The 27,246-nt window shown below is 44.3% G+C and overlaps 1 protein-coding gene across 1 annotated transcript in view; it reads right to left on the reverse strand.

Annotated features, from left to right (window-relative positions):
• Positions 1-6,187: 6,187 nt before the first annotated feature.
• LOC144255784 (butyrophilin subfamily 1 member A1-like) overlaps positions 6,188-27,246 on the reverse strand; it is a 30,571-nt gene continuing 9,512 nt past the window's right edge. Inside the window, exons 4-9 of the mRNA XM_077800703.1 lie at positions 26,363-26,473; positions 25,680-25,962; positions 23,037-23,134; positions 7,905-7,931; positions 7,168-7,287; positions 6,188-6,744 (exon numbers count right to left, since the gene is read on the reverse strand). Of these exons, the coding sequence (XP_077656829.1) occupies positions 6,188-6,744; positions 7,168-7,287; positions 7,905-7,931; positions 23,037-23,134; positions 25,680-25,962; positions 26,363-26,473 (1,196 nt within the window). The remainder of the gene's footprint in view (positions 6,745-7,167; positions 7,288-7,904; positions 7,932-23,036; positions 23,135-25,679; positions 25,963-26,362; positions 26,474-27,246) is intronic.

Below are 27,246 nucleotides of genomic sequence, written 5' to 3' on the forward strand. Positions count from 1 at the left end.
TTAGTTTTATTTTTGTTTTAATTTTGGTTTTAGAGCTCCATGTATTTGCTTTTTCAATATACTTTAATAATAATAAATAATAAAATAATAATAAAAAATGGCCATCACATTTTTATTTGTGCAGTGCGAGGCCATCACCTCCAATGTCAATGTGGTCAGGAGCTGTGTGCAGAAGGGCAAGGACAGCACAGATGTCCAGTCCTCACCTCAGCATCCCTGTCAGGGGTCTTCCCTGGCACTGCTCCAGGAGATGAACCTCCACCTTGCCTCTAACCTTGAGGAGCATGGGTGAGTCTGATCTCCCGTGGTTACAGGTATTTCTGGCTTAGGCCACCTGCACCTTGCGGCTCAGTGGTCGAGTGCCCCTGACTTCAACCCCTGGTACACTTCCCCTGCAAAAAAAAAAAAAAAAAAAAAAAAAAAAACAACATTTATAGCCTGGCTAGAGAAAAAATAAAAAACTTTCCAGGAGAATAAAATGAAAGAAAGGTCAGTGAGCAATCACTTGCTGAAGCAATTTGTGCAGATGAAAGGGAACCCTGTGCTAACAAGAAGACAATAAGGAAACATCACAGAAGGCAGCATAGAGGTTGGTAGGGCTGGCCCTCTCCATAGGAGCAGAGGCCTGAAAGGGAGTGTGTGTGTCTCAGAGAAGGCACCTGGTGCTCTCCAAGGGCTGGCTGCCCAGGCCCTTTTCAGAATTGTGCTTCCTACTTTCTGGTAAAGCACTCCATGGCTACTTCCAGGGCACAAATACACCCAGGTCCTGGTCATACTGACAGTAGAACTCAGTGGCATCTACATGATGCTGGTTGTGTAGGCACCAACGATAGAGTCATGGCAGCTTCATGTAAGATTCTGAAGGTCAGCCTGGGATGCCAGGCTAACGTTGGCTGCAGGATGAAGTGTCCTTGAGATCACCCAGTGTGGTGATGCCTGGTATATCAATGGGGATGGGGCCATCACCAGGACTGAGCTCGAGTAAGGCCACCAGCAGCATGCACTCGCAGACCTGGGAAGTCCCAAGTGTCAGTGCAAAGTCTCAGGGAGCATCTTCTTGGGATTTCAGACAGCAAAGCTGTGGGTGTGGTGCTGCCCAAGGCCCTGTGGGCCCACTCCCCACCACAAAATCAAGACTTTGAGACTGGGCTTCACATAAATGCAGTTTTCATTGTGAGGCAGGATAGGCCCTGCAGGCCAGGGTTGAGTGCTATGGTTTGAATATGCTTTGATCATGCATCCAGCAGCCCACCTGTTTGGACTGAGGTCCTAAGGTGTTGATGTTAGAGGTGGTGGAACCTTTATGAGATGGAGCCTGATGAAAGGCAATTGGGTCACTTAGGCACTGGTCCTGGAAGGGATGATGGTCTCCCAGAATGAAGCCATGGACGTGAAGCAATGTGCAAATAGCTCATGCAAATCTAGTGAGTGCATTTTAATTGGAGAATTTAATTCATCTACCTTTGAGGTGATTGTTGGCAGGTAAGGTCTTGTTACAACCATTGTGCAACCTGGGCTTTATTTTATTATAGTTCCTTTTGGTCTTCCTCCCTGCTATAGTATGGATGTGAGGTGTCCCCCAAAATTTGTGCTAATGAGGAATATTCTGGGGGGATATGATTTGATTATGAGAGCTGTAACCTAAAGGGTCACTTGGGCTGACTTACTTTGGACCCAGAGGAATGGATATGGCTGACTGTGGACTAAACCTCTGGAACTGTGAGCTAAAACAAGCTTTTCCTCCTCTGTCTTCTTTTTATTAGCCGTTTTGATCACAGCAATACAAAGGTGACTCTTTCTGTCTCTCTTACGGCCTGACCTTTGTGGTTTGGTGATTGTCTCCAGTAGTATGTTTATTCCTTGCTTATTATTTGTGTGTTAAAGAATTTTGGCATTTATTTCAGTCTCCTAATTTGGCTTTGATTTTGCCTTGTTTATAAAAATTCTGACCAGGCTATCTGTTTTCTCTGAGACTGTAGTCACTTCTATTGTTTCAGCTCTGTTTGGCACTCAGGTCCAGATTTTATGGTGGTCTGTTGTTGGTCTGTTGCCACTATTTCAATAGTAGAGATAAATCCAAGCCCTGGGTTTTCCCAAATGCACACTGTTGGTGGGTTGTTCAAAAGAAACAGGAAAGTGCCTAGAAAGAGTAGTCTGTATCTACAAGTCTTTCCCTGGGGCCAGGAGAGACTTGGATGCTTCATCCACAGATACCAGCCTGTGGCCAACAATTCTGTCAGTCTGTCAATCTATGTTACATTCTTTGCACGTAGTCCACCAAAAACAGCACAACACTAGGGTAGGAAAAAATAAAAACTCACACTGCTATTGGCTACCTCTTGCTGAGGCAGACTTGTGACCCAAGACCATAGCAAAAAAACACAGGTGCTGTTGGCTGAAACCATGTCTATAGACTGGAGTTGCTTGTCTTTCCTGAAACTGGGGCTGTTCCACAGTCTCCATTGATAGGCAAGCCTGGGTGTGGAGGCACTTAGGACCTTCCCAGTATTAGTTTTCACCTGGGCAACACTGAGTTCCAGGGCAAAGTCTTACACTTATCACACTTTCCTGTTACCCAGAAGATGGGTCTTCTCCCACCCTGCTGCCTGAGGTCGGGGTAATGTTGGTGAAGGCAGTCACTTGGCTACCCAGGCAGATGCTGAGCTAGGTCACACCTGCCTCTCAGATTGCCAATGACCTGTGAAGTCTCAGGAGTGTGGTGAGCCCACACTGAAGCTGATGTGGTGCAGGCTCACACATGAGTCCATCCCACAGTTCCCACCTTGTGCCAGAGTGACTCTAGAGTCCTATGTCTGAACAGTTGTCTGTTGAGATCTGCGTTGCCCAAGGTTGGCCTTGGCTGCCAACACTGGTGCTTAACTGGTATATGCCAAGTCTCCCAGCCACAGAGGCCTGCACAGACTTAGGAGGAGGTGTTATGACCTGGGTCCCCTCTGAGGCTGGGAGCAATGCACACTGAACTGTGAGTCTGTGCCAGTAGTGCTAAGTGGCATCTGCTCTTTGGCTGCTGTGACCAAAAGACCTGACAAGAACTTTTTAGAGGAGGAAAGTTTGACCTTTACAGTTTCAGAGGTCTCAATCCATAGACAGCCAGCTCCATTGCTCTGTATGCAAGATGAGCAGAACATCAGGGCAGAAGAGTGTCACAGGAAAGCAAGCCAGAACATGGGTTTCAGGAAGCAGAGAGACTAAGCTTGGCTCACCAGGGACAAAATATAAACCTCAAAGGCAGTGACCTTCTTCCTCCAGCCACACGTTCTTGCCTATAGTCACCACCCAGTTAATTCATTCAAGAGGATTAATACACTGATTAGGTTAAGACCCTCATAACCCTATCATCTCTCCTCCAAACTTTCTTGCATCTTCTGACACATGACCATTCCAGAGACAGCTCATAGCTAACTGATAACAGCAGATTTCGGTCTTAAATGGTTCTAGAGGCTCCATCTGCACTCTGGCCTGTTTACAGGGCCTTCTGTGCTTTGTCTCACCAAGACAAGACTGGCACTAGAATCTTAGACAAAGCTTTTGCTGTCTTTCATGCCTAGATGATCACTGAGTGGAGTCTTGCTCCCAGGTCAGCCTCTGAGGTTGGTGGAGGGGTACAGGCCTTCAGCTGCCTGGCCTAGTGAAGTTCCAGGCTAAGTCCATGGGAATGGCCTGTCAGAGGGGGTGGAGCCTTGCCTACACAGGGGGTTACTGTAGTGGGCCTGGGCCTGGGTTTCATGTCTAAGCCCCAAACTTTATTCTCTCTTCCTCCCTGAAAGGGGAGGCATCTCTCTCCATGCTGGGCTTTAGGAGTTGGGGCGCGTGACTTGGGCAACTCGTTCCTTCCTGCCCACTTCAAGAAGTATTTCTGTTATACTAAAAACGAGCACCACCTTCTCTCACTTGTTTTCTCTTTAGCTCTTTTGAAGATAGTTTGGTGCATGAATGTTATGGGTTGAATATGTGGTGTTCTCCCAAAACTCATGTGGGATACAATGCAAGAACATTCAGAGTTGGAATGATTAGGTTAGAGAGCCTCACCTAAGCAGTGGATCTATACTTCAGCCCTGGTGGGAAGCGCTGTGTGTGTGTGTGTGTGTGTGTGTGTGTGTGTGCACGCGCGCACATGAGCCTGCTTCCAGGATCTCATGTCCTGAGCTGATTTCCTCTGCTGTGCCTGTCTGCCATGACACTTACCTCTCCACAGGCCCAGACCTACGGAGTCCTCTGAACATGGACCGAACCTCTGAAACCCATGAGAGCCACATAAACTTTTCCTCCTTTACATTGTTCTCAGGTCTTTTGCTTACAGTGATGAAAAACTGACCAAAATAATGGATATCTGTTCAACTTGGAGTTTCAGTTGCCATTTTGCTTCATTCTTATTTATTCATTTTTATTTAAAGTAAGCCTTAAATATACATGTATATATGTGTATATGTGTGTGTGTGTGTGTGTGTGTGTGTGTGTGTAAATGGGCTAAGCCGTGACACTGCAAAGCAAACCTGCTAAAAGGATTTTTTATTATAATTTAAAATTCATTTTTCTTCAATTAATAGTTGTATAGATTGCAGAATTATAAATCATCCTAAAGTTTAGTCCATTAACAGAGATAGTTTCTCATACAAGATTTTTGTCATTTCTGTATTTCAGGAATTTGAGGATGGTTGAGTAGCTGTGGCTCTTAGTCTCTTGTGAAGTTCTGGATGCTGCTGGTTTTACAGGGGCCAGACTGTCCACTTCAAATTGGTTCATCCACATGGATATGAGCAGGAGGCCCAAAATTCCCTCCACGGGGCCTCTCCATGGGACTGCTTGAGTGCCCTCACGGCATGGCTCTATGGTGTTTCACAGTGAGTTATCCAGAAGGCCAAGGGGACACCTGCTGTCCACTGCAGGATGTGACTTGGGATGCTACTTAACATTGACTGCACTGGATTCTGGGAGCATGGCTGTTACTCACTGAGGAAGATCTATGCAAGGGTACCAATAACAGGAGCAAGGATCACTTCTGACCACACTGGAAACAGTGAAAACACAGTGAAACGAAGAAACCCAAGTTCTTCCCCTTCCCACTCAGTCACTTCCAAAACCATCTACTTATATTTTTTACAAGATATTTATTTTACCTGCTGAAGAACTTTATACAGATGGAGATGTGTACTATTTTTCTATATGCCTTTTTTTGATTAGTAAAATATATCTGGGAATCATCTACATATTGCATATTTCAGTGTCTCATTTTTTTTTCAGTACCAAACACTATTTTAGGCTATGAATGGATTTAAGTTTACTTACAGATTCTCATGTAGGACATTAATTTCTAGTTTTCAGTTGTTTGTAATATAGCTGCTAAGAACATTCTTGAAGATCTTTGGTTCATAGTGTCTATATGTTATAGACATATATGTGTATATATGTTATAGAATAACACCCAGCAGTGAAATTACTGATTATAGTAGTAATAATTTAACACATTTAACATTATGAGAACCAAATCTTTCTTCAAATGGATTCTTCAGTCAGCAAAGTATGCAAATTCGAGTTGCTCTAAACTCATTTTCTGTTATTTCTAGCTCTTCTGTGAGCAAGGCTTTGTGTCTTTTCTGACAGGCAACAAACACAGCAGATGCTCAAGGGTTTCGGCTGGAGGCAGACATCATGGCCTACATCTGAGTGCATGATCATGTGACCTAAAGGCCCTGGAATTACACACAGAGCTGAACAGAAGTGCCTGGAGAGCATGTGTCCTTCTGGGCGATTCAATTCTACTCTGTTCTGTGGCGTTCAGTGCTGTATTTGCTCAAGAAAAGTGACGATTGTTACAGTGAAGACAGTTGGTCTCTCGCCTGGGAAACCTCACCACTTCCTGCTCATACAGAATCAGTCTGTCAGCTGGTAAAGCACATTAGGCAATGTGACAGTGACCTACCAAGGACAGTCCTGAAGCACTTTCAGAGTCTAAGAAGGATGGCAGAGCTTTGTCTTTCTGCAGGGAAGGGGACGGAATGAAGCACATTCATTGAGGGGAGAGGGACAGCAGCTGGAGCACCTGAAGGCATCCTGAGTCTTCCCAAATGTCTGCAAGGAGCCTGGCTTCTTGTGGCTTGCAGCTCTCTGCTCTGGGAATGGTGACCCAGACTGTCATTACGACCCATAAGGACGTAACCACTATGGTCTAGAGAGGGACAGCGGGGTCTGCGGCCGGCACTTTGACAATGGTAAGGGCATTTGTACTTTTCTCACCAGCAGGCTCGGGGTAGAAGTAGGGCCTCAGGGGCTCAGTGAACTTGCTTTTGAAAGTGTGGAGAATGGTACATTCAGTCACATTGTAGAACGAGATCAACCCTTCTTTATACTGCAGAAAAATGCCCACCCTCAGGAGGGGCCCTGTGACGTGGAGAACGTGGTGGGAGATGGAGAGGGCCTTGTACGTGCCATCTTTCAGGCACAGGGTCCAGAACCCACTCTGGGTCTTAGCAGAGATGTACTGTCCTTTGCGGTTCACTGACTCCACACAGATCCCGACGGTCCACTTGCTGTTCCCTGCTACTTCCACCTCCCAATAGTGGCTGCCACTGGAGAAACGGTTCTGACCCAGCACGGCTGGCATTGTATCAAATCGCTCAGGTTTGTCTGGCACATCATGCTTTTTGGTCACAGATTTCACACACTTTCCATCAGGTGACACGGCAAGGTAAGGGTGAGCCGTGTCTTTATCCAGTATTATGTCTTCTGCAGAAGGAAGGAGAATTAATGGTAGGACTTCCACTAGAACCACCCAGATTGTAAGACAAGGCAAAACAGGTCACACTTGAGGTTCTTTCCATAAGTAAGCACAGGATCCGTATGCTATTTCCCATGAGGCCATTCCACATCCAAACACAAAACGGTTCTGACTCAGTGTGAACTATCCCTGAACTATTTCATCTCTACAACAGATGTGTAGAGATGAACCTGTTTCATCACAGGTTCCAAAGGAACTGGTGATAGGTTGGGACGACCATGGTTAGGGCCTTGACATAGGTAACAACAGAACAGATGTCAGGATATTTCTTCAATATTTAAGCAAGGTCTACCCCGCCCACCTGGGTGGATGCAAAGGGATAGAGGTGGCTGTGGAGGCCCTTACATGCAGAGCAGAGAGACAGAGCGTACCTGAGGGCCCAAGCAGTGGGAGGTTGGCAGCAGCATGTGAGCAGGCAGAGGACCCAGCCAGAAAGGCAGCACTCAGAGGGAGGGAGGCCCCACCAGAGCCTGTCTTCAGGAACGGGGCCTCTGGAAAAAATGGAGGGCAAGGGAGAGAGTTGAGAGGGCATGTTCAGAGGCAGCTCCTTGTGGAGAGTTGACAGTCGGACAGATGAGAGGGTACCCACGGTGGGAGTGGCAGGGACTGGATCCACAGAGGCAGCCCTCTCCACCTTCTCTTTTCTAAAAGGAGAAATGGTGGTGTTTGTGCAGGTTGATCAGGGGAACCTGAGAGGCGTGAGAGCTCTGAGACTTCAGGAGAGGAGAGAAAAGGAAACCAGCCCGTCTCACCAGTCCGCTTGATCTAGACAGTCTCGTGGCTGTGGAATTGCTGAGGTCAGGACAGAGAGAGGACTGATTTCTCACTTACCTAGAAAGTTATTTCAGATCAGGTGACACCATGCTACCTCTGTTTGCACAGCTAATGCACTGTGGTCTTTTCTAAAACGAAATCTTTCCCAGTCAACAAATTGGTGCTCATTGGACAAAACGTAAGCCCCAAATCAGATTATGTTGACAGTTCAAATGTGTGCTAGAGATGGGGAGGGAAAACACTTCTCTTTTTTCACAGAGGGACTGATGGAACTGCAAATGGCATTGCAAGCACAAAGTCAGAATTCCCCACAGAGTAATCACTTTGCACTTACCTGCAAATTTTCGGATTTTATTCAGACCTGCAATTGATGAAGACGTTCAAGGTTAACTGAGTGACAGGGAAGGACAGGACTGTTTTAGGTAATGGCACATGGTACATCAATTGGGAATCCTGGCTTCACTTACCCTGTTCTCCAAGGAATTTTCTTTCTTCTGCAACAGTAAATAGGAAGAGGTAAGTGTTCTAAGTGATCACAGGACACATTTATAATTTACCTTATGATAGAGACATGGGACTTACCAAGCTCTTTGTTAATTTTATCTAAAACAAATAAAACAGGTAGAAAGATATTAATTTACAAAATTCTGAGACATTTGATCCTTAGCTTTAATTTTATGACTTGTGTGGCATTACTGGATATGTGTAACATATCTCTGGGCTCAGAGATTGAAGAAACTAGCTGCCTCAGACCACACAGGGCATCTCTGGGCTCAGGACTGCATGGGTTGGCTGCCCAGAACACATGCAGGGCACACAGAGAGCCGAGCTCGTCTGCCCTGGAGGTCACTTAATCTGCTCCTTAGATCTAGTGTCAGAAACGGCCATGCACTGGTTCATTGCTCTTCATGGCAATTATTTTTGTTTAGTATGTATTCATATTATTAGAGAGAAAAAGGGAGAGAGGAAGAGGGAGAGGGAGGAGAGAGAGAGAGAGAGAGAGAGAGAGAGAGAGAGAGAGAGAGAGAGAGAGAGAAAGAGAGAATCAATCCTATTACATTTTCAATAGTTAGATACAAAATGTTAAAATATCTTTTTACTTATATTTTAATTCATAACAGCAAAAAAGACCATCCAATAATGCCACTTCATCATTTTTTCTATTCATTTTAAACTTTATTTCATATTTTCCATGAAAGTAACAAGCATAGTTTAATGCCTGAATATTACTTATTTTTGTAAATGATGACTAGTGGCCTAGTCTTTCTTTTCTATTATGGATTCAATTTTTTTTCTTATTTTGATCAAAGCAGACACACAAGTAAAGAATATTTTTGGTCTTGCTTTACAAGGTCAGCGAGGACCCTCTCTACGGGCCTCACACTTGAGTGAGTCACCTACCCTACCAGTCGGGGGGGGGGGGGCAAGAGGACCCTGGAGGCCAGGAAGCTATCTGCAAACATTTTGCAGAGGAGTGTCTTTGGGGAGGAAAATGTCCCTAACAGTTCAAGGCAAGCCCCACGTGGTCAGTAAGACTTTGACCCATTCTGGCAGATGACACAACTAGTAGAGGAAGAGACTGAAGGGGCCAAGAGGCTTCTCAAAAGTTTCTAAGGGTAAGCCTGAAAAGTCTCAGCTTACTGAGCAGTAGAAGGAGAGGGGTCAGCACAGGCGTCACCTACTTGGTCTTGAACACTCAGCAGGGAAGTTCAACAATGTAATAACACGAGGAGGAATGAAAAGTCGGACAACAGGGATGCAGGGAGACTTGAGAGGAAGACAGAAGCCCTTTTAATGTGATGCTATGTGCAGTTGTGGAAGCTCTAGCAGAAGTTAAGTAAAGCCCCCAAGTCACTGAGAAGGGGTTCTCATGGACGGTTGCCTGGCACCAGAGCCCTTCCACCAGACTCCTTCACAGAGAAGGTGGAGCAAATAGCTTGGACAGGGGCCCTAATATTTAGACAAAAACAAGAAAATATGATCCCAACTATATATTTTTAGTAGCCCATATTTGTGGAACCATCTAAAAGGAGAGAGAAGCCCTGCATGACTTATTTAATTGGTAACTTCAGACTTTGGCTCACTTGTATTCTGCTTTATAATTTATCATGGTGCTTCTACTTTCAGGCTTAACTTCTGATCATTTTTGCTCTTATGTTCCAGCTATTTTTTAAAGACCAGTTTAGCACTGCGACAAGGAACCTGCTGACCAGACTGGCCAACACTTGAGGTCCCTCAGGACTGAGGAATGGGCAGAGGACAGGAAAGATGGTGACAAGGACTTAGATTCTTTACTTTGTCCTGTAAATGTCTGTGGGGGGCTAAAGGGGGGACTAAAGATTCAGCTTCTCTGCTTGCATTTTACACCAACCTTCTTTGCTCCAAAGTCATCCTGAATTCCAGGACAAAGGGATGATGTATGGACCTCATGTGAAGAGTGGAGTCCACCCCACCTTCCCCAGCTCAGGCAACAGCAACTTCCTTATTAGACAAGGCCCTGTGGGACCAGCCTGAGATAAGGATGGGCAGGGCACACCTGACCAAGACCTCCTGCATTGGCAGCTGTTCAAAGCCTCCAGTTGTGTAAGCTCCTCACACTGGACCTCAGTCCCCTTTCTGTAAACCCTCAAAGTCCTTGTCAGCCCTGAACACAGAACTAAGAACATGAGTCCCCGCATCTTTCCAGAGTAGATGATCAAAGTTCCTTTTCAAGTTTTTTTAAAACAAAATAAAAAAACATTCAATATCATTAGCCATCAGTAACTGCATGTCAATACCACCATGAGAAACCATTTCAACCCAGTTAGAATGGCTGTGATCGAGACAGAGCAAAGCATCGTGGTGAGTATGTGGAGAAAAAAAGACCTTAATGCCTTGTATGTAAAAAGATGAACTGAAAGTAGAAGAGGAAGTAGTCTGGAGGGGGAATAGAAGGAAGGAGAAGCCAGGGTAGAGGTAGGACAGAGAAAATCAAAGCACAATAATAGACACATGAAGATAATGGCATGAGGAAGCCCATCAATGTGCTCCATCAATCTGCAATAGAAATTATGTTATCTTCCAGCTTTAAATCTTAATGTTGTTTTTGTTATTGTTATTATTATTATTATTATTATTATTTATTACTATTTGGTACCAGAAATTGAAGTCAGGGGCAATCAAACACTGAGCCACATCACCAGCCCTATTTTCTATTTTATTTCTAGTCACAGTCTCACGGAGTTGCGTAATGCCTTGCTAAGTTGCTGAGGCTGACTTTGAACTCACAACCCTCCTTTCTCAGCCTCCTGAGCTGCTAGGATTACAGGTGTGCACCACTGTGCCCAACTAGATGTTATTTTATCCGTGAAGTTTTAGGCTTGGTATCTGTTACTCCTTTGTTCCTTTTTCCCTCTTATATAATAACTGGAAAAAGTATCCCTGTCCCATGTCTTTCCTTATATTTGGAATCATTAACCTTGCTGATTTCACATGCTCTGGGCTGGAGAAGAATTGTCCCCATGTGACTCACACCTGGAGACTTCCCTGTGTCTGATTCAGATGAGACTCTGGTCCCTAGACTTTTCCTTTGGTGATAGAAAAAATTAGGACTTTGAGGATATTGGGATGGAATAAATGTATTTTGCATGGGAGAATGACATAGATGTGGGGGACCAGAAATTTTCACCATGGAAAGCTGTGGTCTGAATGTCCCTGGAAGTGCATGTGGAAGAAATAATCTGCTATGCAGCTGTGTTGGAAGACAGAACTATTACTGGGCAATTCTGTAATGGGAGAACAGTCCTCATGAAGGAGTTAGTGCCACGATCATGGTGTGGGCTGGTTCTCTTGGGAGTGTTCCTGATAAAGGAGTGGGCGAGGCACCTTCCTCTCTCTATGCTGCACATGAACTCTTCTGCCTTTCCACCTTCCACCATGAAATGATGCAGCAAGTTGGCCCTCACAGGATGCTGGTGCCATGACCTTGGGCCATTGTAAGAAGTAAATCTGTGCTTTAAATAAATCAAGGTACACATGAAATACCAGTCTCTGGAATTCTATTATAGGAGCATAAAACAGATTAATACAATATAACCAATTTAAGTAACATAAACTATAGTTATGAGCTTTTCTTCTTCCATGCATGATGCTTTTCTTTTCCTTATACAAGGGCAGTTTGTTTGCATTCTTTTAAAAATGCATTTGAGCCTGGCACAGTGGTGCACACCCGTTATCCCAGTGGTTTTGGAGGGAGAGGCAAGAGTATAGCAAGTTCAAAGCCAGGCTCAGCAACTTAGGGAGGCCCCAAGAAACTTGGTGAGAGCCTGTCTTAAAATAAACCATAAAGAAAAGACTGGGGATGTGGCTCAGTGGTTAGGCACACCTGGGTTCAGTCCTTGGTACCCAAACCAAAAAATGCAATTGAATTTATTTTAAATTAAAACCAAGTTTAATTTACCCTGTATGAATGAGTTGGTCACAATTGTTGAAAAACATAAACAAACAAATAAATAAAGGCTTAAAGAACAGATTTGTCTGAAGTCATCCTAAATCCAATGAGGGGTTTCTTTGCACAGGCCCATTTGAAGCACTGCTGTACTTAGTAGCTTACCTTATGGAAGAAGATTTTGCTAGGCAGAGAATCTGCCTCTGAGTTCCCTCCAAAGTCAGATGAAGCAGGGAAAACTTTGCAAATACCATTGTGAACAACTCCTGGCAAACCTGGTGGCATTTTGTCTGGTGCCTAAGGGGAGGCAGCAGCGTGGGATGCTTTGAAACAGTCCCACCATGCTGTTCTTGTTTCTTTGCTTTCACATAAATCTCTATGTGTTGGCAGCATGGAGAGCCCCCTTTGGGAGAGTTTGGTTTTGTTGCAACAATCACAAATATCAATTGTGTATATGTTAAACTACTGCATAGGTCAAAAATAAATGTCACTTACCTTTATCTTGTTCTATTTCCTCTATATATGAAAAAGCACACAAAAAAACAATATTAACAAATTTCCTCTTGTTCTTAACCACAGACAGTCCATCCCAGGATTTGGTCTCCATTTGACAACAGAGAACCTGAGACCAAAGCTGGGTGTTCTAGTGTGTGTGACACAGAGAGGAACTCATATTACCTGAGTAAGAAATCATAACACAAACTGAAAAACACGTTTTAACCTGTGAATATATTTATATGGAACAGAATATTAAAAAGTTTCCCTTTATGCCTTAAAGTTTTGGGTGAGGTTCTCCTGCTGAGAAAACAGGCAACAATTAGTCACAAACTCTCCATCCTCAACTAACTTTGAGGTACTCAATTCATCACCAAAGCATTAAAGAGGAGAAGACCTGTCAAGTGACCAGGAGCAAATAAAATAACTCAGGGCAGAGCCAGCCCTGGATGGTATTTCCAGAAGGGCTTGCTTCATTCTGAGGACCAAGAAGGAGGATGCCTTTTGCATTCTATGTAAACAACATGTCTTAGGGAGCTCCAGAAACAGCAAGAGTGTTTCCAGATGCACATCTTAGTGTTTTAAAGTCCTGGCTCTTTAGCCATCCTGAAGCCTGGGGTCTTCCAAGCTGGACCTTACCTCAGTCTCCACCTTATGCTGATTCTCCTACATAAACAGTTGAAGATGTCTGGAATTTCCCTGCTCTTCCATTCATCTGCCTCATATTTGGAGTATTTCAGACATCAAGGGTAAACAGATCCTCAGAAGCTTCTTCGGAAGCGTCACAATAATGATCTCTGTTTCGTAGTACCTAGTTCATGTTTTCTCAAAACAGCAGTTAAGCATTTGACCAAATGTGGCCACATAACACACGGTCACTTACACCTTTGCTGCTGGCTATAGGAAGACATACAACCCACTTGCTTTAGGCAGGAATCACTCTCATTTGATCTCACTCTAAGTCCTTCAGAAAGGCTTCCAGAACCTCTTATTAATAGAGATATGGGGTCATAATTTGTCTAGTAAATGCAGCCTCCCACTCTGCACCCAGGGGACATCTTCTCACATCTCCTCGAAGCCTCTGATTTACCCAGCACAAAAGCACTGAAGACAGGTCAGGTGCAGATTTGAAAAGAGAAAGAGGAGGACCCTGTCTCAGCAGAGGACATCTCTGTATTGATGACTTCCTCCTCCTCCTCCTCCTCCTCCTCCTCCTCCTCCTCCTCTTACTTCTTCTTCTTCTTTATGGGTACTGGTGCTTGAAATCAGGGGCATGTAACCACTGAGCCACATGTTCAGCCCTAGTTTGTATTTTATTTAGAGATGTGGTCTCACTGACTTGGTTAGTGCCTCGCTTTTGCTGAGGCTGGCTTTGAACTCAAGATCCTCCTGCCCCAGTCTCCTGAGCTTCTGGGGTTATAGGTGTGCACCCCCACACCTGGCTCTTCCATTCCCTGCTCTTCCATTCATCTGCCTGGCTCTCTGTTGACATTCCTAAACGTAATCCTCAATGGCCTTGCAACCACTGGCCAGTCCCAATATGTCCCTTACTGGCAAGATGGGCAACTTAAAGACTCCCTTTGGAACCACCACTTCTTCCTTCTTAGGTCCTGTACAGTCTGGCTGGTCCCCCATGGGCAGGCCCGTTTCTAAGCAGCTCCTGACCTGACTGTTCAGATGGGACTCTCTGTGGCCCAGAGGAAGCTTGACAAATGCACGTACCAAATTGCTCATACCAATGTACAACCAAGTCACTATAAAATATTAATTGCCAGGAATAACAGATTATATGAAAAATTAGGTGTTACAGAGTATTCAAACCTGAGATTAATAAACAGAATGGATTTCATACTTCTCTTATCCTATCTGATTTGATGGATGGAACTGGAGGCTATCATGCTAATTGAAAGAAGCCAATACCCCCAAACCAAAGGCCTAGTGTTCTCTCCAATATGCAGTTGCTGACTCACAGTAGGCAGGGGTGGGAGGAGGGCCATGATTAGTGGGTGGGAGGGAGAGGAGAGAGGACTGGAAAGGCAGTAGAATGAATTAGACAGTCATCACTTTCCTATGTTCATATATGAACACATGACCAGTGAAATTCCACATCATATACAACCACAAGAATGGGCAGTTATTCTCCATGTATGTGTAATATGTCAAAATACACTCTACTGTCATGTATAACTAAAAAGAATGAATAAAAATATATAAATCAATAATCACTTTAAAATGAAGTTTAAAAATCATTCCATGAAATTCATCAGCCAGACACAAAATAATTTTGAGAAACATTAAGTGATCGATTTTATGTCATTTCTCCTTAAATATGTCTATAGATTCAAAAACATGCTAATCAATATCTGCCTCAAAAAAAAAAAAAAGATTCATTCTTCCACTCAACAGTTAGTTATATGTCAACCAAGGGCCAGAAACTCAGCAGGCCACCAGGTCTAGCAGTGAAGGAGAGGTAGCTCCACCTTGTCACCTGTACAGACCAACATGCAAGGTGACAGGGCAAGCAAGAGAATGGGATCCCAGGGAGGGCTCTGTCCCACCCCAGGGGGAACAAAGAGTCACCACTCTCCTGAAGGGAAGGCAGGGCTAACCTGGAGGTGACTGAGGACACACAAGTTCCAGATGGGAAAAAAGCAAGTCCAAAGACCCACAAGAGGGCAAATATTATAAAGGACAAAGCTGACAGTGAGAGACACTGGCCAGATGGAGAAGTAGGAGGCACCAGGCCCCACCTTTCCTCACAAGCAGTGAGGTGGCTATTCTCAAACAGGAATAGCTCTTCAGGGGCCCCAGCAAATGATAACTCCAAAGGAAAGATCACCAGGAAAAATCAACACACTTGAGATGTACGGAGAGGCTGATGGAGAAGGGCTGCAGCTACATGTGTCAGCCAAGTGGGGTGTGACCAGGGACCCCGAGGTCTGTGTTGACAGTGTGCAGACATGGTAATCACGTGTGGAATCCCTCTATAGTCTTAACACGAAGCCAAGACACAGATTAAAAGTAAGGGTATAGCCACAACAAATGGTCAAGGGACACATAATATAAAAAGATAAAAATTGTGACATATGCTTTCAAGAGGTGTGTTGGTTAATGGAGTTAAGATGTTGAGTTTCATTCTGCCCAGTTCATTTCTTTGTGGTCATTTAGGTTCCTGTTTGCTTAAAATAGTTTGTTAAAACTATGTTTTCTGTAAGCCTCACGGGGACCACAAAGCAAAACTTATAAGAGATGCACAAAAATCGAACAGTGAGGAGTTAGGATACTGTGGGAGAAAATCATTAATCACAAATGCTAGGAGGAGAAAAGGGAGAAACCAGTAAGAAAACAGCCCCATGGCAGTAGCAAGCCCTGTTGCCATTGACTGCCTGAGTGCAAGGGGTTGAATCCTCTCGTTAGAAGACAGAGTGGCTGGAGGCATTGGAAACAAGTCGCAGCTGTACACAAACCACAGGAAAGTCACTTCACCCATAAGGACAGATACACCCAAAGTGAAGTGATGGAAACTGTCTCATGCCAGTGAAACTAAGAAAGAACCAAGTCACCTAGACTAATATGGACTTTAACTCAAAACCATGTGGAGAGACAGAGAAGAACATTAGCCATGATATGTTGATATAGCAGGGAGAACTACAGCTCTATAGGTGTACACCACCTTGTACAGCTGGAATATATGCAAGCTTTATTTGTCCTGATACCTCAACAAAGCTAAAAATAACAAGGTTGAAAGAGACAATAAAATAAATTAAATTAAAATATATTGTGAGAAAAATCATTAAAATATGGATAAATGGGTCAATAGTTTCAGATATTTTCTTTTTAAAATTTTATTACATAAGATCAGGAAAAAACCTTTAAAAAAGTTCAGAGTTGATTCTGATACATTTGATTAGTATTTCCCAACATAATAAAGCAAAAATAATATTAAGGGAAAAATTTAAAACTGAATCACAAGAAAAATCAAGGTGAATATTAATCAGAATTTTGTTGTTGATGTATTCACCTAGAAACAATCATAGAAAAGGCCAACCAAGAATATGCATACAGGTTTAGGGTTATGGTTAGGATTAGGGTTATGCTTTATGTGGCCTTAAAAAAATAAAATCATTTAATAAGCTGAGATATTCACAGTGAATATGCTTCAGTGTGATAATCTTAAAATTAAAATGTCTGTGTGACTACAATTCATAATATTATCAATGATAATTTCAGCAGATAAATGACATAAATACACTTTAAAATAATTGATAATTATTATGTCTAAATTAATTGTAACATAACTTTAATATATCAAACATTTTTCCACAGTATGTTTGCCTCCAAAATGTAAAGAAATCGTACTCACCTTTCTGCTTAATTAGCTGTTCTGTATGAAATGAGATAAGTAATAAACAAAGATAAGTCCACAGATATCAAAGTCTGGGAGACTTGCTAGAGAAGCAATCTTGACTCGATTCTTTCAAGCCATGACTTTGTAAAAGATTAGCCAGATATGAGATAAGAATGAGGACAAGGCAGAAGAGATGCTGATACGGTGTTTCCTCATCATCCCCAGGTGGTTTTCTGAGACTTGCAAAGCACTGTGGAGAGGCTGATGGAGAAGGGCTGCAGGTACATGTGTCAGCCAAGTGGGGTGCGACCAGGGACCTGTGGCCTGTGTCTACCCCTGCCTCAGGTTTCTGCTCTTTCCTGTGGGGCTCCCTGTAAGATATTCCTCAAAGAACTCATCTGGTTCTTCTGTGAGACATGAGCACTAAGGGACAGGGACAGGGTCCCAGGCCCTGGGCAGGAGTAGGTGTGGAAAGAGTGGAAAGAGTCAGGATGCCCTGGACCAGCCAGTCCATCTCCAGGGCCACAACTGGAAGAAATCCTGGACATTGCAAAGATGTTGTTGTCCTTGAGCACTTCATAGGGTGTGACTTGGTGATGATAAAGAGCAATCATTCTTTGGTTATTGGTGTGTGGGCATGGAGAAGGATTCTAAACCCCAGAGGGTTAGAGAGGATCCTCCAGGCACAGAGAGGCAAATGCAAAGAAGGCACTTCACATACAATTAGGGAGCCTTCCTTCTTCTCAAACCCAGGGAAAGGAGTAAGTAAGCAAAACCGGCAAAATAATGAGCAAGAAATAAAAAGTGGTAACAGCAGGCATTGGTAGAGCTCTTGATGGTGGATGGGGCTGTTTTCAGATTGGCCCCTTTTCTAGGATTTTATGGATTTACTGCAACATTTCCTTTAGCATTCTGCCCAGTTTCTACAACCAGTTTCTTTATTCCTCAGAATCAAAGTCATATTTACAACCTGGAAGGAATAACAGAGACAATAATCCAACAAAGCAAAGGGATGCTTGATCAAACTCATTAGGGACACTAAGAATCCCAAACTCCCCATTGATATTTATTGATATTTCCTTCCTCAAATCTGTCCTTCAAAATCACCTGGCCTTTAAATTGTAGCCAAATACTTTAGCAGAGAGGAATTTATGAATGACTCACCATGTGTCCCTTGAGCTTATCTTAAAAACAAATATGTGCCCAAGTTAAAAGGTACTTGGCCCTGGGCAGTAAAATCCTGATAGTTCATTATTCCACAGGCCACCAAAGTCTATGACTTGTGTAAGTTGGGATTTATGTTTTCGATGTGTATGAGCTCAGAGATGTGGCTGTGCTCAGAGTCACAGTTGACAGGGACGGATGATCTCCCCTTGTGATTCCATCCATGTCAGATTGGGATGGGTCAGATGGGTTTGCCTGAGCACCCCCTCCCTCACCCCTTCTCTGGGTGCCCACTGTGGTACAGGAGAGAGTTATGGGTTATGGTACAGGAGAGTTCTCTGGGTTATGGGGCTCCCTGGGGGAAACACTGCCACAGGCATTAGGCATTTCTTTTTAAATAATTTTAAACTGTCTGAAGGATAATTCCTCTGATATTATTAACTAGTTGGAGGTAGAGGAATGGTCAAGACCCAAAGGAGATTTACCTCCAACATTGTGTTTCTAAGCTCAGGTAGTATCAATGATTGTTACCCACGTTTACTCACCTGGAGGGGCTCTTCACCTGAGAAGTGGCCTGCAGAGATCACACTTGCACCTCAACTCTGTTGGGAATCTCTGCCTGCTCTGGAGACCTGGAGACCTGCTTTTCTGATCAAGCTCAGCATCTGCCCTCCAGAGCCCTGGACTAGGACACAGGGCAGTGCTGCCCCTCTCTAATTCCCTCAGAACTGCTTTACCCTGTAAGCCTAGTGCCTCCCCCAGGGCCAGCCTGCTCTGCCAGGGACGTCTTTGCAACAGCAGCAGGACCAAAGGTCCTCATCTTCAGCTTGTAGCATCTTAATCGTAATCCTTGGGATGAAGCAGGTGCACTTACCTGGTCCAAATAGACCAAGTGAGTGAAACTGGAGTTTCCAAAATGGCTCTTTTGATTTTAAAATCAAAGCAGAATAAATTGTCTTCCTCTCAGAAATAAATCTCAGTCTATTTCTCATTCTTACATCTTCTTCTCTACTTGTAAGCCCCACAGGTAGGTAAGACCCAGGTGTGGACACACTTGGTAACTGCTTGTCTTCTTGCTGGATTTGACCCATTCCTCAACCTTGGACTATTCTCCTACATCGAGTTTTAATACATCGACTTTAAACTCTGATGTTTAAATGCTTCTCAATATCTTCCTAAACCATCAGTGTGGTCCCTGGCCCTGCAGTGTCAGCGTCACACATTAGCTTGTAGAGTCCTCATTTTTAGGACCAACCTGGACCTGCTGAACCAGAAGTTGGCATAGGGCTCAGATCTCTGCACTTTAATAGCTGAACCTGTGGCACCCCCAAGTTGGAAAGCCTATGCTCTATGGGGTCCTCATAGAAGACTTGCTAGGCAGTGTGGTATGGTGATTCTCTGGAACTGCCAAAGCACAGCTGCCCCTTGGAGATGTTGCTGGAAGTGTGCACACAGGCATGTTAAGCTGGGCAAGTGGCCCGTCCTCAACTACGTTTTTCCCTGATCTGCTGCTAACACGGATGGCCTGAGTTCCTTGGTACTTTCTGAGCTCTCCCACTTCCCACACCTTCTCATGCTGGACAATGTGTTCCAGAGACCTAATGGGGGGATGAGGTTCTGTGAGTTAAAACTAAGCCAACTCACCGTGCTTTGTCTTGAGTAGACCTAAGAAAAGAAAAGAAAGATGGATTGATTGGTAAGACTCACTGGGGCCTGGGGGAGCTGCCTTTCAGCTCACAAGAGCTCTGCAGATCCAGTTAGATACCAGGTCCCCACAGAGTTCCTATCTGTAGTTGAAGGAGCCCAGAAATGTCCACATTCCTGTCTTCCCCAACTATAGAGAGCAGGGTGCAGGAAAAAAAAGGGGGGGCAACAGAAAAAAAAAGCAAAAATCCAGGAATGGAGTTCAAGGCTTTTACCTCCAAGCCCAATGTTATGAGGAAAGCAACTTTGCCTGCTCTGGTGCAGACTCTTTAGTGCTTTAACCATTGTGAAGTGAGTGGCCCAGTGGCAACAGTTCTATTCCACAGCTGTGCCTTCCTCACCTCTGCTTCCAGGCTCTGCTTCACACCAAATGGAACCTAAGCATTAGGCAGAGGATCCCATGCCTCCACCCCAGCTCCAGATATTCCCTAATCCACTTCTTCCTTCTGGGAACTCACATCTGACAATGTTGCATATTAATGAGCCACACGCTGTTTTTCTGTTTATGTTTGGCTTATTTTTCTATGTAGTATTTTGAAAGTTTAACTCTATTAGAGAATATAACAGAACTTGTTTTTTGTGTCTGAATCTATGCCATATTTGTTCATCCATTCACATAACCTTGGATGCCTGGGATGTTGATGCCTGTGGCTCTTGTGAGTAATGCCACAATGGATGCTCAAGGGCAGGTGACCCCTGTTGTTGACTCTGTGGGCACACACCTGAGGGGGGTGCTTAGTCCTAGGATAATTCTGTGCACAGCTTTTTGAGAAAATGCCAGGCTGCTTTTCACCAAGACTGCAACATTTTAAATCCCATTAGCAATGTACAGGACACAGAAGGAGGAGGAGGACCCAGACCCGCTCCCTCTTTAGCAAACTTCTCAAGGGAACTAGCAATGGGTGGCGTGAAAACCACCTCACACCCTCAGTGACCTAAGGTCCTCCCATTAGCCCAGCTAAGGAGTCTGACCACCTTTCTGTTGTACAACCCTGGGGACCAAGCAGAACACAATAGGCCCTAGTGGTAACCAGACCAGGTCCCAACCACTGCAGCATCCCTGGACTGGACCTCACGCCAGCCACCAGGAAATTTAGAAAGTGGGAAACGTTACTTCCCCATGGGAACTAGAGTCACACCTGTGCCGCCTGTGCCCTTGACTTCTCCAGATACCTTGACACATGGACGCTTCTCAATTAATGCACGATAATGGATAAATGCCCACATTTCAGCATGAATATAGACATCCCTTGATAAATCAGTCATTTTTGACTTGAGGGTCTCACTGTGTTGCCAGGTTGGTGGAGCCATCCTCCATCCTTAGCCTGCCAAGCTGGGACCATAGGCGTGCACCACCACACCTGGCTCAAATCATTCTTTTTTTTATTCTCTAAGTTTTATTTCTGATTGTTTTCAATAGGTAATGCATGTGTGTGACTCCCAAATCAAAGGGATACATAATAAGATACACTTTGTGGGGTTCCCTCAAACCTGTGCCCAGCTACTCTACCCCCAAAACCAGAAGCCCTTCCTGAGTAGAGAGGTGATAGAAACCAATTTGGGAAACCCCAGGCTGTCCTCATTTTATTTCATTTTTGGTATGAATACTAACAGGGATCTCTTTCATTCTAAAAAAAATGTTTAATTTAGACAAATATTATGTAGTTACACTCTCTACATTTAACCACTTTCTATACTTTCTTCAAATTTGGTTTATGTAGAATCAACTTAATAAGAGTATATATTCCTTTTCCCTCTTTATATGGTCAATCAATGTGATAAGCCTATGTCACACAATTTTGGGTTTAATTTTGTTTGAGCTGAAGGAGTGCATATGTGGACCCAAAACAATGTATCTTAAGAAAAGAGCTTATTCAGTGTAGTTAAACAATTGTTTTGGATATATACTCTGATACACACACTCACACACACTATTTGATATTTTTTCTGTAGTTCAAGCTAATATAATTATCGAATTAAAATAATACAAAAGGGAAACAGTGAAGACCGTAATTTGAAATTTGAATGAGATATTTTGAATAAAGGATGATTGGTGACATTGAAGTAGTACATTTTGAAAAATTTTCCAAATTATTAGACATGTTGTCAAATTATTTGATCAATAAGCAACATTCTTCTTATATTTTTCAACTGGATTCTTTTCTGGCTTCCAAATACTATTTTTGGTTCCTTCAAACGTCTCTCCATATTAAAAAGAAGGTGACCTGTCTTCTAAAGTTGCACAACATTAGTAACATCACGTTTTGGGACAAGCCATGTAACACTCTGGGCAGGGCTCTGTCAAATGTCCCTTGCAGGGACTGGAGGCCCAAGAGCAGCACGTGCACAGGGCAGGCATCTCTTCCCACCCTGGTTTCTGTCCACCCTGTATGAGTACTCCCTTTGCAGGAGTAGGGGAAGTAAATCGTGCAGCTGGCTCTTCAGGATACTGCAATGGGGTGAGCATCCGTCAATAGAGGGGTCTAAGGCAGCCACATCCTGGTCCTACAGGAGGGCTGGTCAGGGCCTGGACAGCACTGGCATTGATGCTTATGGAGGGAAACCTTCCAACAAACTGGGGGACATGCTGGAAGGCAAGGCCTCAGCTCTTCTTCCAGCCCTCCAGGGAGTGATTCTTTCTGAGAAGCGTTTTCCCTTCACTGCCCACAGATGAGCAGTTGGTTCCCGTCCTGCACAGTTCCCTGGGCTACCCAGGTTTCCAACAGCTGGCTTCAATCCCAGCACTGCCCACCTGGAGTGAGAATCAGGGCATGGAAATGAATTCTCTCAGAAGATGCTTTCTTTGGAGACTGGGAAAAAGGTAGGCAGGCACATGCAGCCCTGGCCTGAGTGTAGTTTAAATCTGTCAAAATCCTGTGACTGTTCCTACAGGAGTCACCTGAGCCTGATCCAGCATGCACCTTTCAAAGTTAGAAAACACTGGCACTCTGAGGACAGGAGAAGATGCCCTAAAGCTGACCAAGGTGTTCTGCTAAGAGAAAATGCCACAGCCTTGGGCCATCTTTGGATGGAGAGACAGATAAATAGAAAAACAGACAGACACATACATCCATAGGAGGTTCTAGTTTTTGAATGCAACTATTTAAGTGACAGATCTGAAAACAATCCTACAGACACACACACACTTCTCGTGACGAGGTGGCTGCCTCAACCAGGAAACCTGTCAACTGAGAAAGACACAGGCCAGAAGGTGAAGGTGAATTCTGTTTCCTGTTCAGGTTATTCTTTCTCAGTTTTAATTCTGAAGACTGCCCCTCATCCACTTCTGACTTTCTTGCACAGCAGTCCTTCAGTCTGTCCCCACTCACCTTTGTCTTTCCTGGCAAGCAGGAACATAGCACAGATGGCTGCAGCGAGGACCAGGACAGAGATGAGCACGGCCAGCACCACCATCCAGGTGCAGGAGCTGGGGAACAAGCCCTCTGCAAAACAGGACACTCTCTCAGGGTCCCTGGACCACGTGTCCTTCTGGGGACACTGTCAGGAAGGGCCCAGTTTCCCAGTCCGGGCCCCTCTCCTGGTAATCTGAGGAAACAGGGACCCTGAAGAGACTCCTGCTGCCCTGTGACTCCAGAGGAATTGAGACACAGAGGATTTATTTTAAAAATTGTTAAGACATTTTAAACACAGTGAAGATACAAAACCAATTCTTCAGCTACCTATGTATTAAGAACATTTCTTCAAATCAACACAAAATTCTACATATCTATGGGGTGCCATGTGAAGTTTTGATACACATATGCAGTGCTTAGTGTTCAAACTGGGTTAACATTCATCTCTCTTCAAATAGTATTTCTTCTTGGTGAAAACATACAAAAACCTTTCTGCTAGCCTTTTAAAACTGTGGTGTACTTCATCATCATCTATCGTCACTCTACTGGACAACAGAACACCCAGACCAATTCCTTCTTTCTGACTTCTTCCCCATTGACCACCTTTCCATTATTATTTAACTTACATTAGCATCTCTGTGTTTGTGACTTGTAATTATGTTTTAATAGGTAATATCTTCAAAAGTACCACGTTTCTCCTTCTGTCCACTTCTCCCCCCACTAGGTCATTCCTAAGGGACTTTGTCACGAGGCCTCTCTATGCAATTAACTTTTACATATATGTATTTGTGATCCTAGTAACAATGCAGAAGAGTCCTGGGAGCTTCTCTAGGATCAGGGAGGGGTTGTGATGGTTTGGCAAACAGGTTTTCTGTTCAAGGTTCTAGAAACAGAATTCTACTTTCCCTCAGGGCCTCTTCTGGAATGGCCATGGCCAGCAGTTCAAAGTGACCATTGGGCAAATATTTTAACAATGGGTTGGTTCAAGAGAGGCATCAAGGCCACTCATTGAAGGACTATATTTAACTATAAAGCACTGTATACTTGGAATTCTGTAAGAGAGTACATCACTAACTACACACCAAATGTAATAATTATGTGAGTTGATGAATGTTAATTAGCTTGATTAAGGCAATACTTCACAATGCATGTGCATATTGATGTCACCTATCGTACCTTACATAGGGGACCTTTACTGCCAACACCTTTTACTTAATAAGATTTGTTCAAAACAGGCCTTAGGACACTATTGTTGATGGATTACTTTGATCCAAAAATCTTAGCAAAAGGCTTATAAATGAATCAATTGGGAAATTATTACTTGTATAGTAATTGCTTCCAACATAAATATGAAGAACTATATTCTTTTTCTGTTTTATCTTCTACATTTTCATTTTCAAAAACTCTATTACTATAATTTTTGCTGCTGTAATCCCAGCTCAGCATTTCCTGTTAAATGTCTATTCCTTTCTCCACTGAGAAGGAGGATCCATCCCTTTGCTCTCCTCTGAGCTTATGTTATTAAGATTAATACTTTTTTAAAAAAGTAAATACTCCTCTGACATTAGTGCTTGTCTTCTTCATGATTCCAACTTTTCAAACAAATATGACTTCCCAGACTAAGGCATAAAAGAGTGTTGACCCAAAGTCCTTCCTTAGTACTGTTCTAAGAAGGAGGAATACGAAAGAGGAATAAGGAGGAGGAATATGAAATAAGCCCAGTGTCTTCAGGGGCTTACCCTCCCACGATGAAGAGCATGACCAAAGTCATGCACACTGAGTGGGAAACTTGATACAAATGCCTCAGGCAGGGCTTCCCAGAGGGGACGATGCTAATGTCTGAGCATGCAGGTGTGGCACCCAGCTGGGTACAGGGAGGAGGATGGAACAGGAGGGTGAATGTCCAGAGCCCTGCTGTGGACCTGCAGGTGGGCAGAGAGGAGGTAGCAAAAGGTGACCCTGCAGGAGCCAAAGCAGATGGGGGTGTCAGGAGCACCTCTGCAGACTTGCAGACCTCAAATCCAGACATTTCCTATTAAAGGACTGTGCACTGAACTATCTGGGAAGACTTCATGCCTGCACAGTCGCTGTGGGAGGGTGTAGAGCCTATGGGGTTTTTCTGTGCCAGTGGCATGACTGCATCAGCTAACCTCAAAACACTCTAAGGGGAGACCCTCTCATTCCTTCTCCCTAACACCTGGGCACTGGGAACAGGAAGGTCAGTTTCACCCAAATCTACAAACTGGAAAATGACATGGAGAGGATTCCCTCAATTCATCAGTGTCAACTGCACTGCACTTGTTGGCAGTGGTTTCCATGGGCAGTGGGCTGGATGGTCAGAGGAGAGAACTGGCAGTGTCCTACAATGCTCCCTTACTCTCTGAATGCCTTCACACATGCAGGCATTCATATTCTTGTAAAATAAACTAATGGCATTTCTTTGCCATGGAGAGAATTATAAAACAGGACAGAAGACATGTTTTCCTAGCTCTCTGGGTAGGAGGAGTTGCAAACTGGTGGATGGCTGCATCCTTCTGGGTTGTCCGTGGTGGGCCTTTGCTAGCCACACCCTCTCTCTCAATGGCCAGATCTCAAGAATATGATGCAGAGGGCACTGACCTGCTAAGGAGACACACACTCCCTTCTGAGAGCTGAGGACCGGGGTTCCTTATGAAGCAGGACACATTTGCACTCAAGCTCTTGTCCACCATGATGGAGGTTTGCACTTCAAATAAGCCGTCTCTATCTGTCGTCTTGGTTTCTGAGGCTGGGGTCACGTGCTGCTCCAGAGAGTCCTCCCAGTGTACCTCGAGCTCTGGATACCACCCTGTGGATGTGCAGGTCAGCTTCAGGCCTTCAGCATCGTCAGTTTCAACATGAATATGAGGGGTTGACCCAGAGCCTGGAAAGTGAAGAGGCAGACACAGCTTCTTCAAGTTCTGAGCCACTTCAAGTGGTGTGAACTTACGTCTGCTGGTCATCTTTGTAAACTGGGAGTGGGACTAAAACCAATCAATCAATCAATCAATCAATAAATACTGACCACAAAAGACTTTAGGGGGAATAAAGTAAATCACCCATGTCAACATTTAACATAAGAGTCCCTATCGTCTTTTTTATTTTCCTCTCTACCCTTTGAAGCCATACTAATCATTTTATCTGGTTATTTGGAAAACTGGACACCAAACATGTTATCAATCCAAGAGCAGCCTGTGCAGCTGCCCTTGGTGGTGCTGAGGACCCAGTGGGAGCCCACATCTGGCCTCCAGGCCTCCATCCTGGCCCTTCTCAGAGGAGCTCACCACTATGTTCCTGGACATGGTCGGGGCCCTCCATCAGCATGGCCATCCCTTGCTGCACAGGCTGCGGAGCACTACGTGCCTGGCTGAACTGTGGCACGGACTTGCCTGTCACTTAGTTTCAATTAGGTTTAAATGTGAAAAGCAGTTTGCACCCAGCAGCGGCCACTCTGGACCATGCAGACCTGGGCAAGGTAAGCCTAGCTGTGGCTGCAGTGCAGGGAGACTGGGAATCATCCCTGGTGGTGAAGAAGGAGTCCATGCCAGGGTGGGTGAAAGGTCAACAATGGACTGTGGAACCTCACAGGTCAGCTGCTGCGGCAGACCTGTGCCCAACACCCTTGCACTTGAGGTAGGAAGCTCTGCTATAGGACGCTCGTTTGCAGGTTAGTGAATAATCACAATCTTAGCTAACAGAAATAATAAGATACAAACAAATGTACGGGGGCCAACCCGCCTGTTGTGGGTTGAGTTCGGTTTCCTATAAAGACATGGTCAAGTCCTCACCCTAATACCTGTGAATGTGACATTCTTTGGTAATACGATCTTTTCAGATAATTGGTAAAGACTAGGTTGAGTTGGATTATGGTGGGTCCTGATCCCATATGACTGGCAACTTTTTAACAAGAGAAAAAAGTTAGACCCAGGGACACAGGGACATTAGCCATGCAGATGTGGAGTTGGAGATTGGGTGGTGAAGCTACAAGCCCAGGGAAAGCTGGGCTGCCAAAAGCTGGATCAGAAAGGGAAGCTCTCCCCGGGGGCCTTGGGGCCTCCAGAAATGTAAATAAATCTAGATAAATAAACAGCTTCTGTTGTTTCAAGAAAGCTCCTTTGTGGTGATTTGTTAATGGAAGCCCTGAGAGTCTATTGATGACTCTCTCATG

Source organism: Urocitellus parryii, chromosome 1, assembly GCF_045843805.1.
Source record: "Urocitellus parryii isolate mUroPar1 chromosome 1, mUroPar1.hap1, whole genome shotgun sequence".
Lineage (NCBI taxonomy): Eukaryota > Metazoa > Chordata > Mammalia > Rodentia > Sciuridae > Urocitellus > Urocitellus parryii.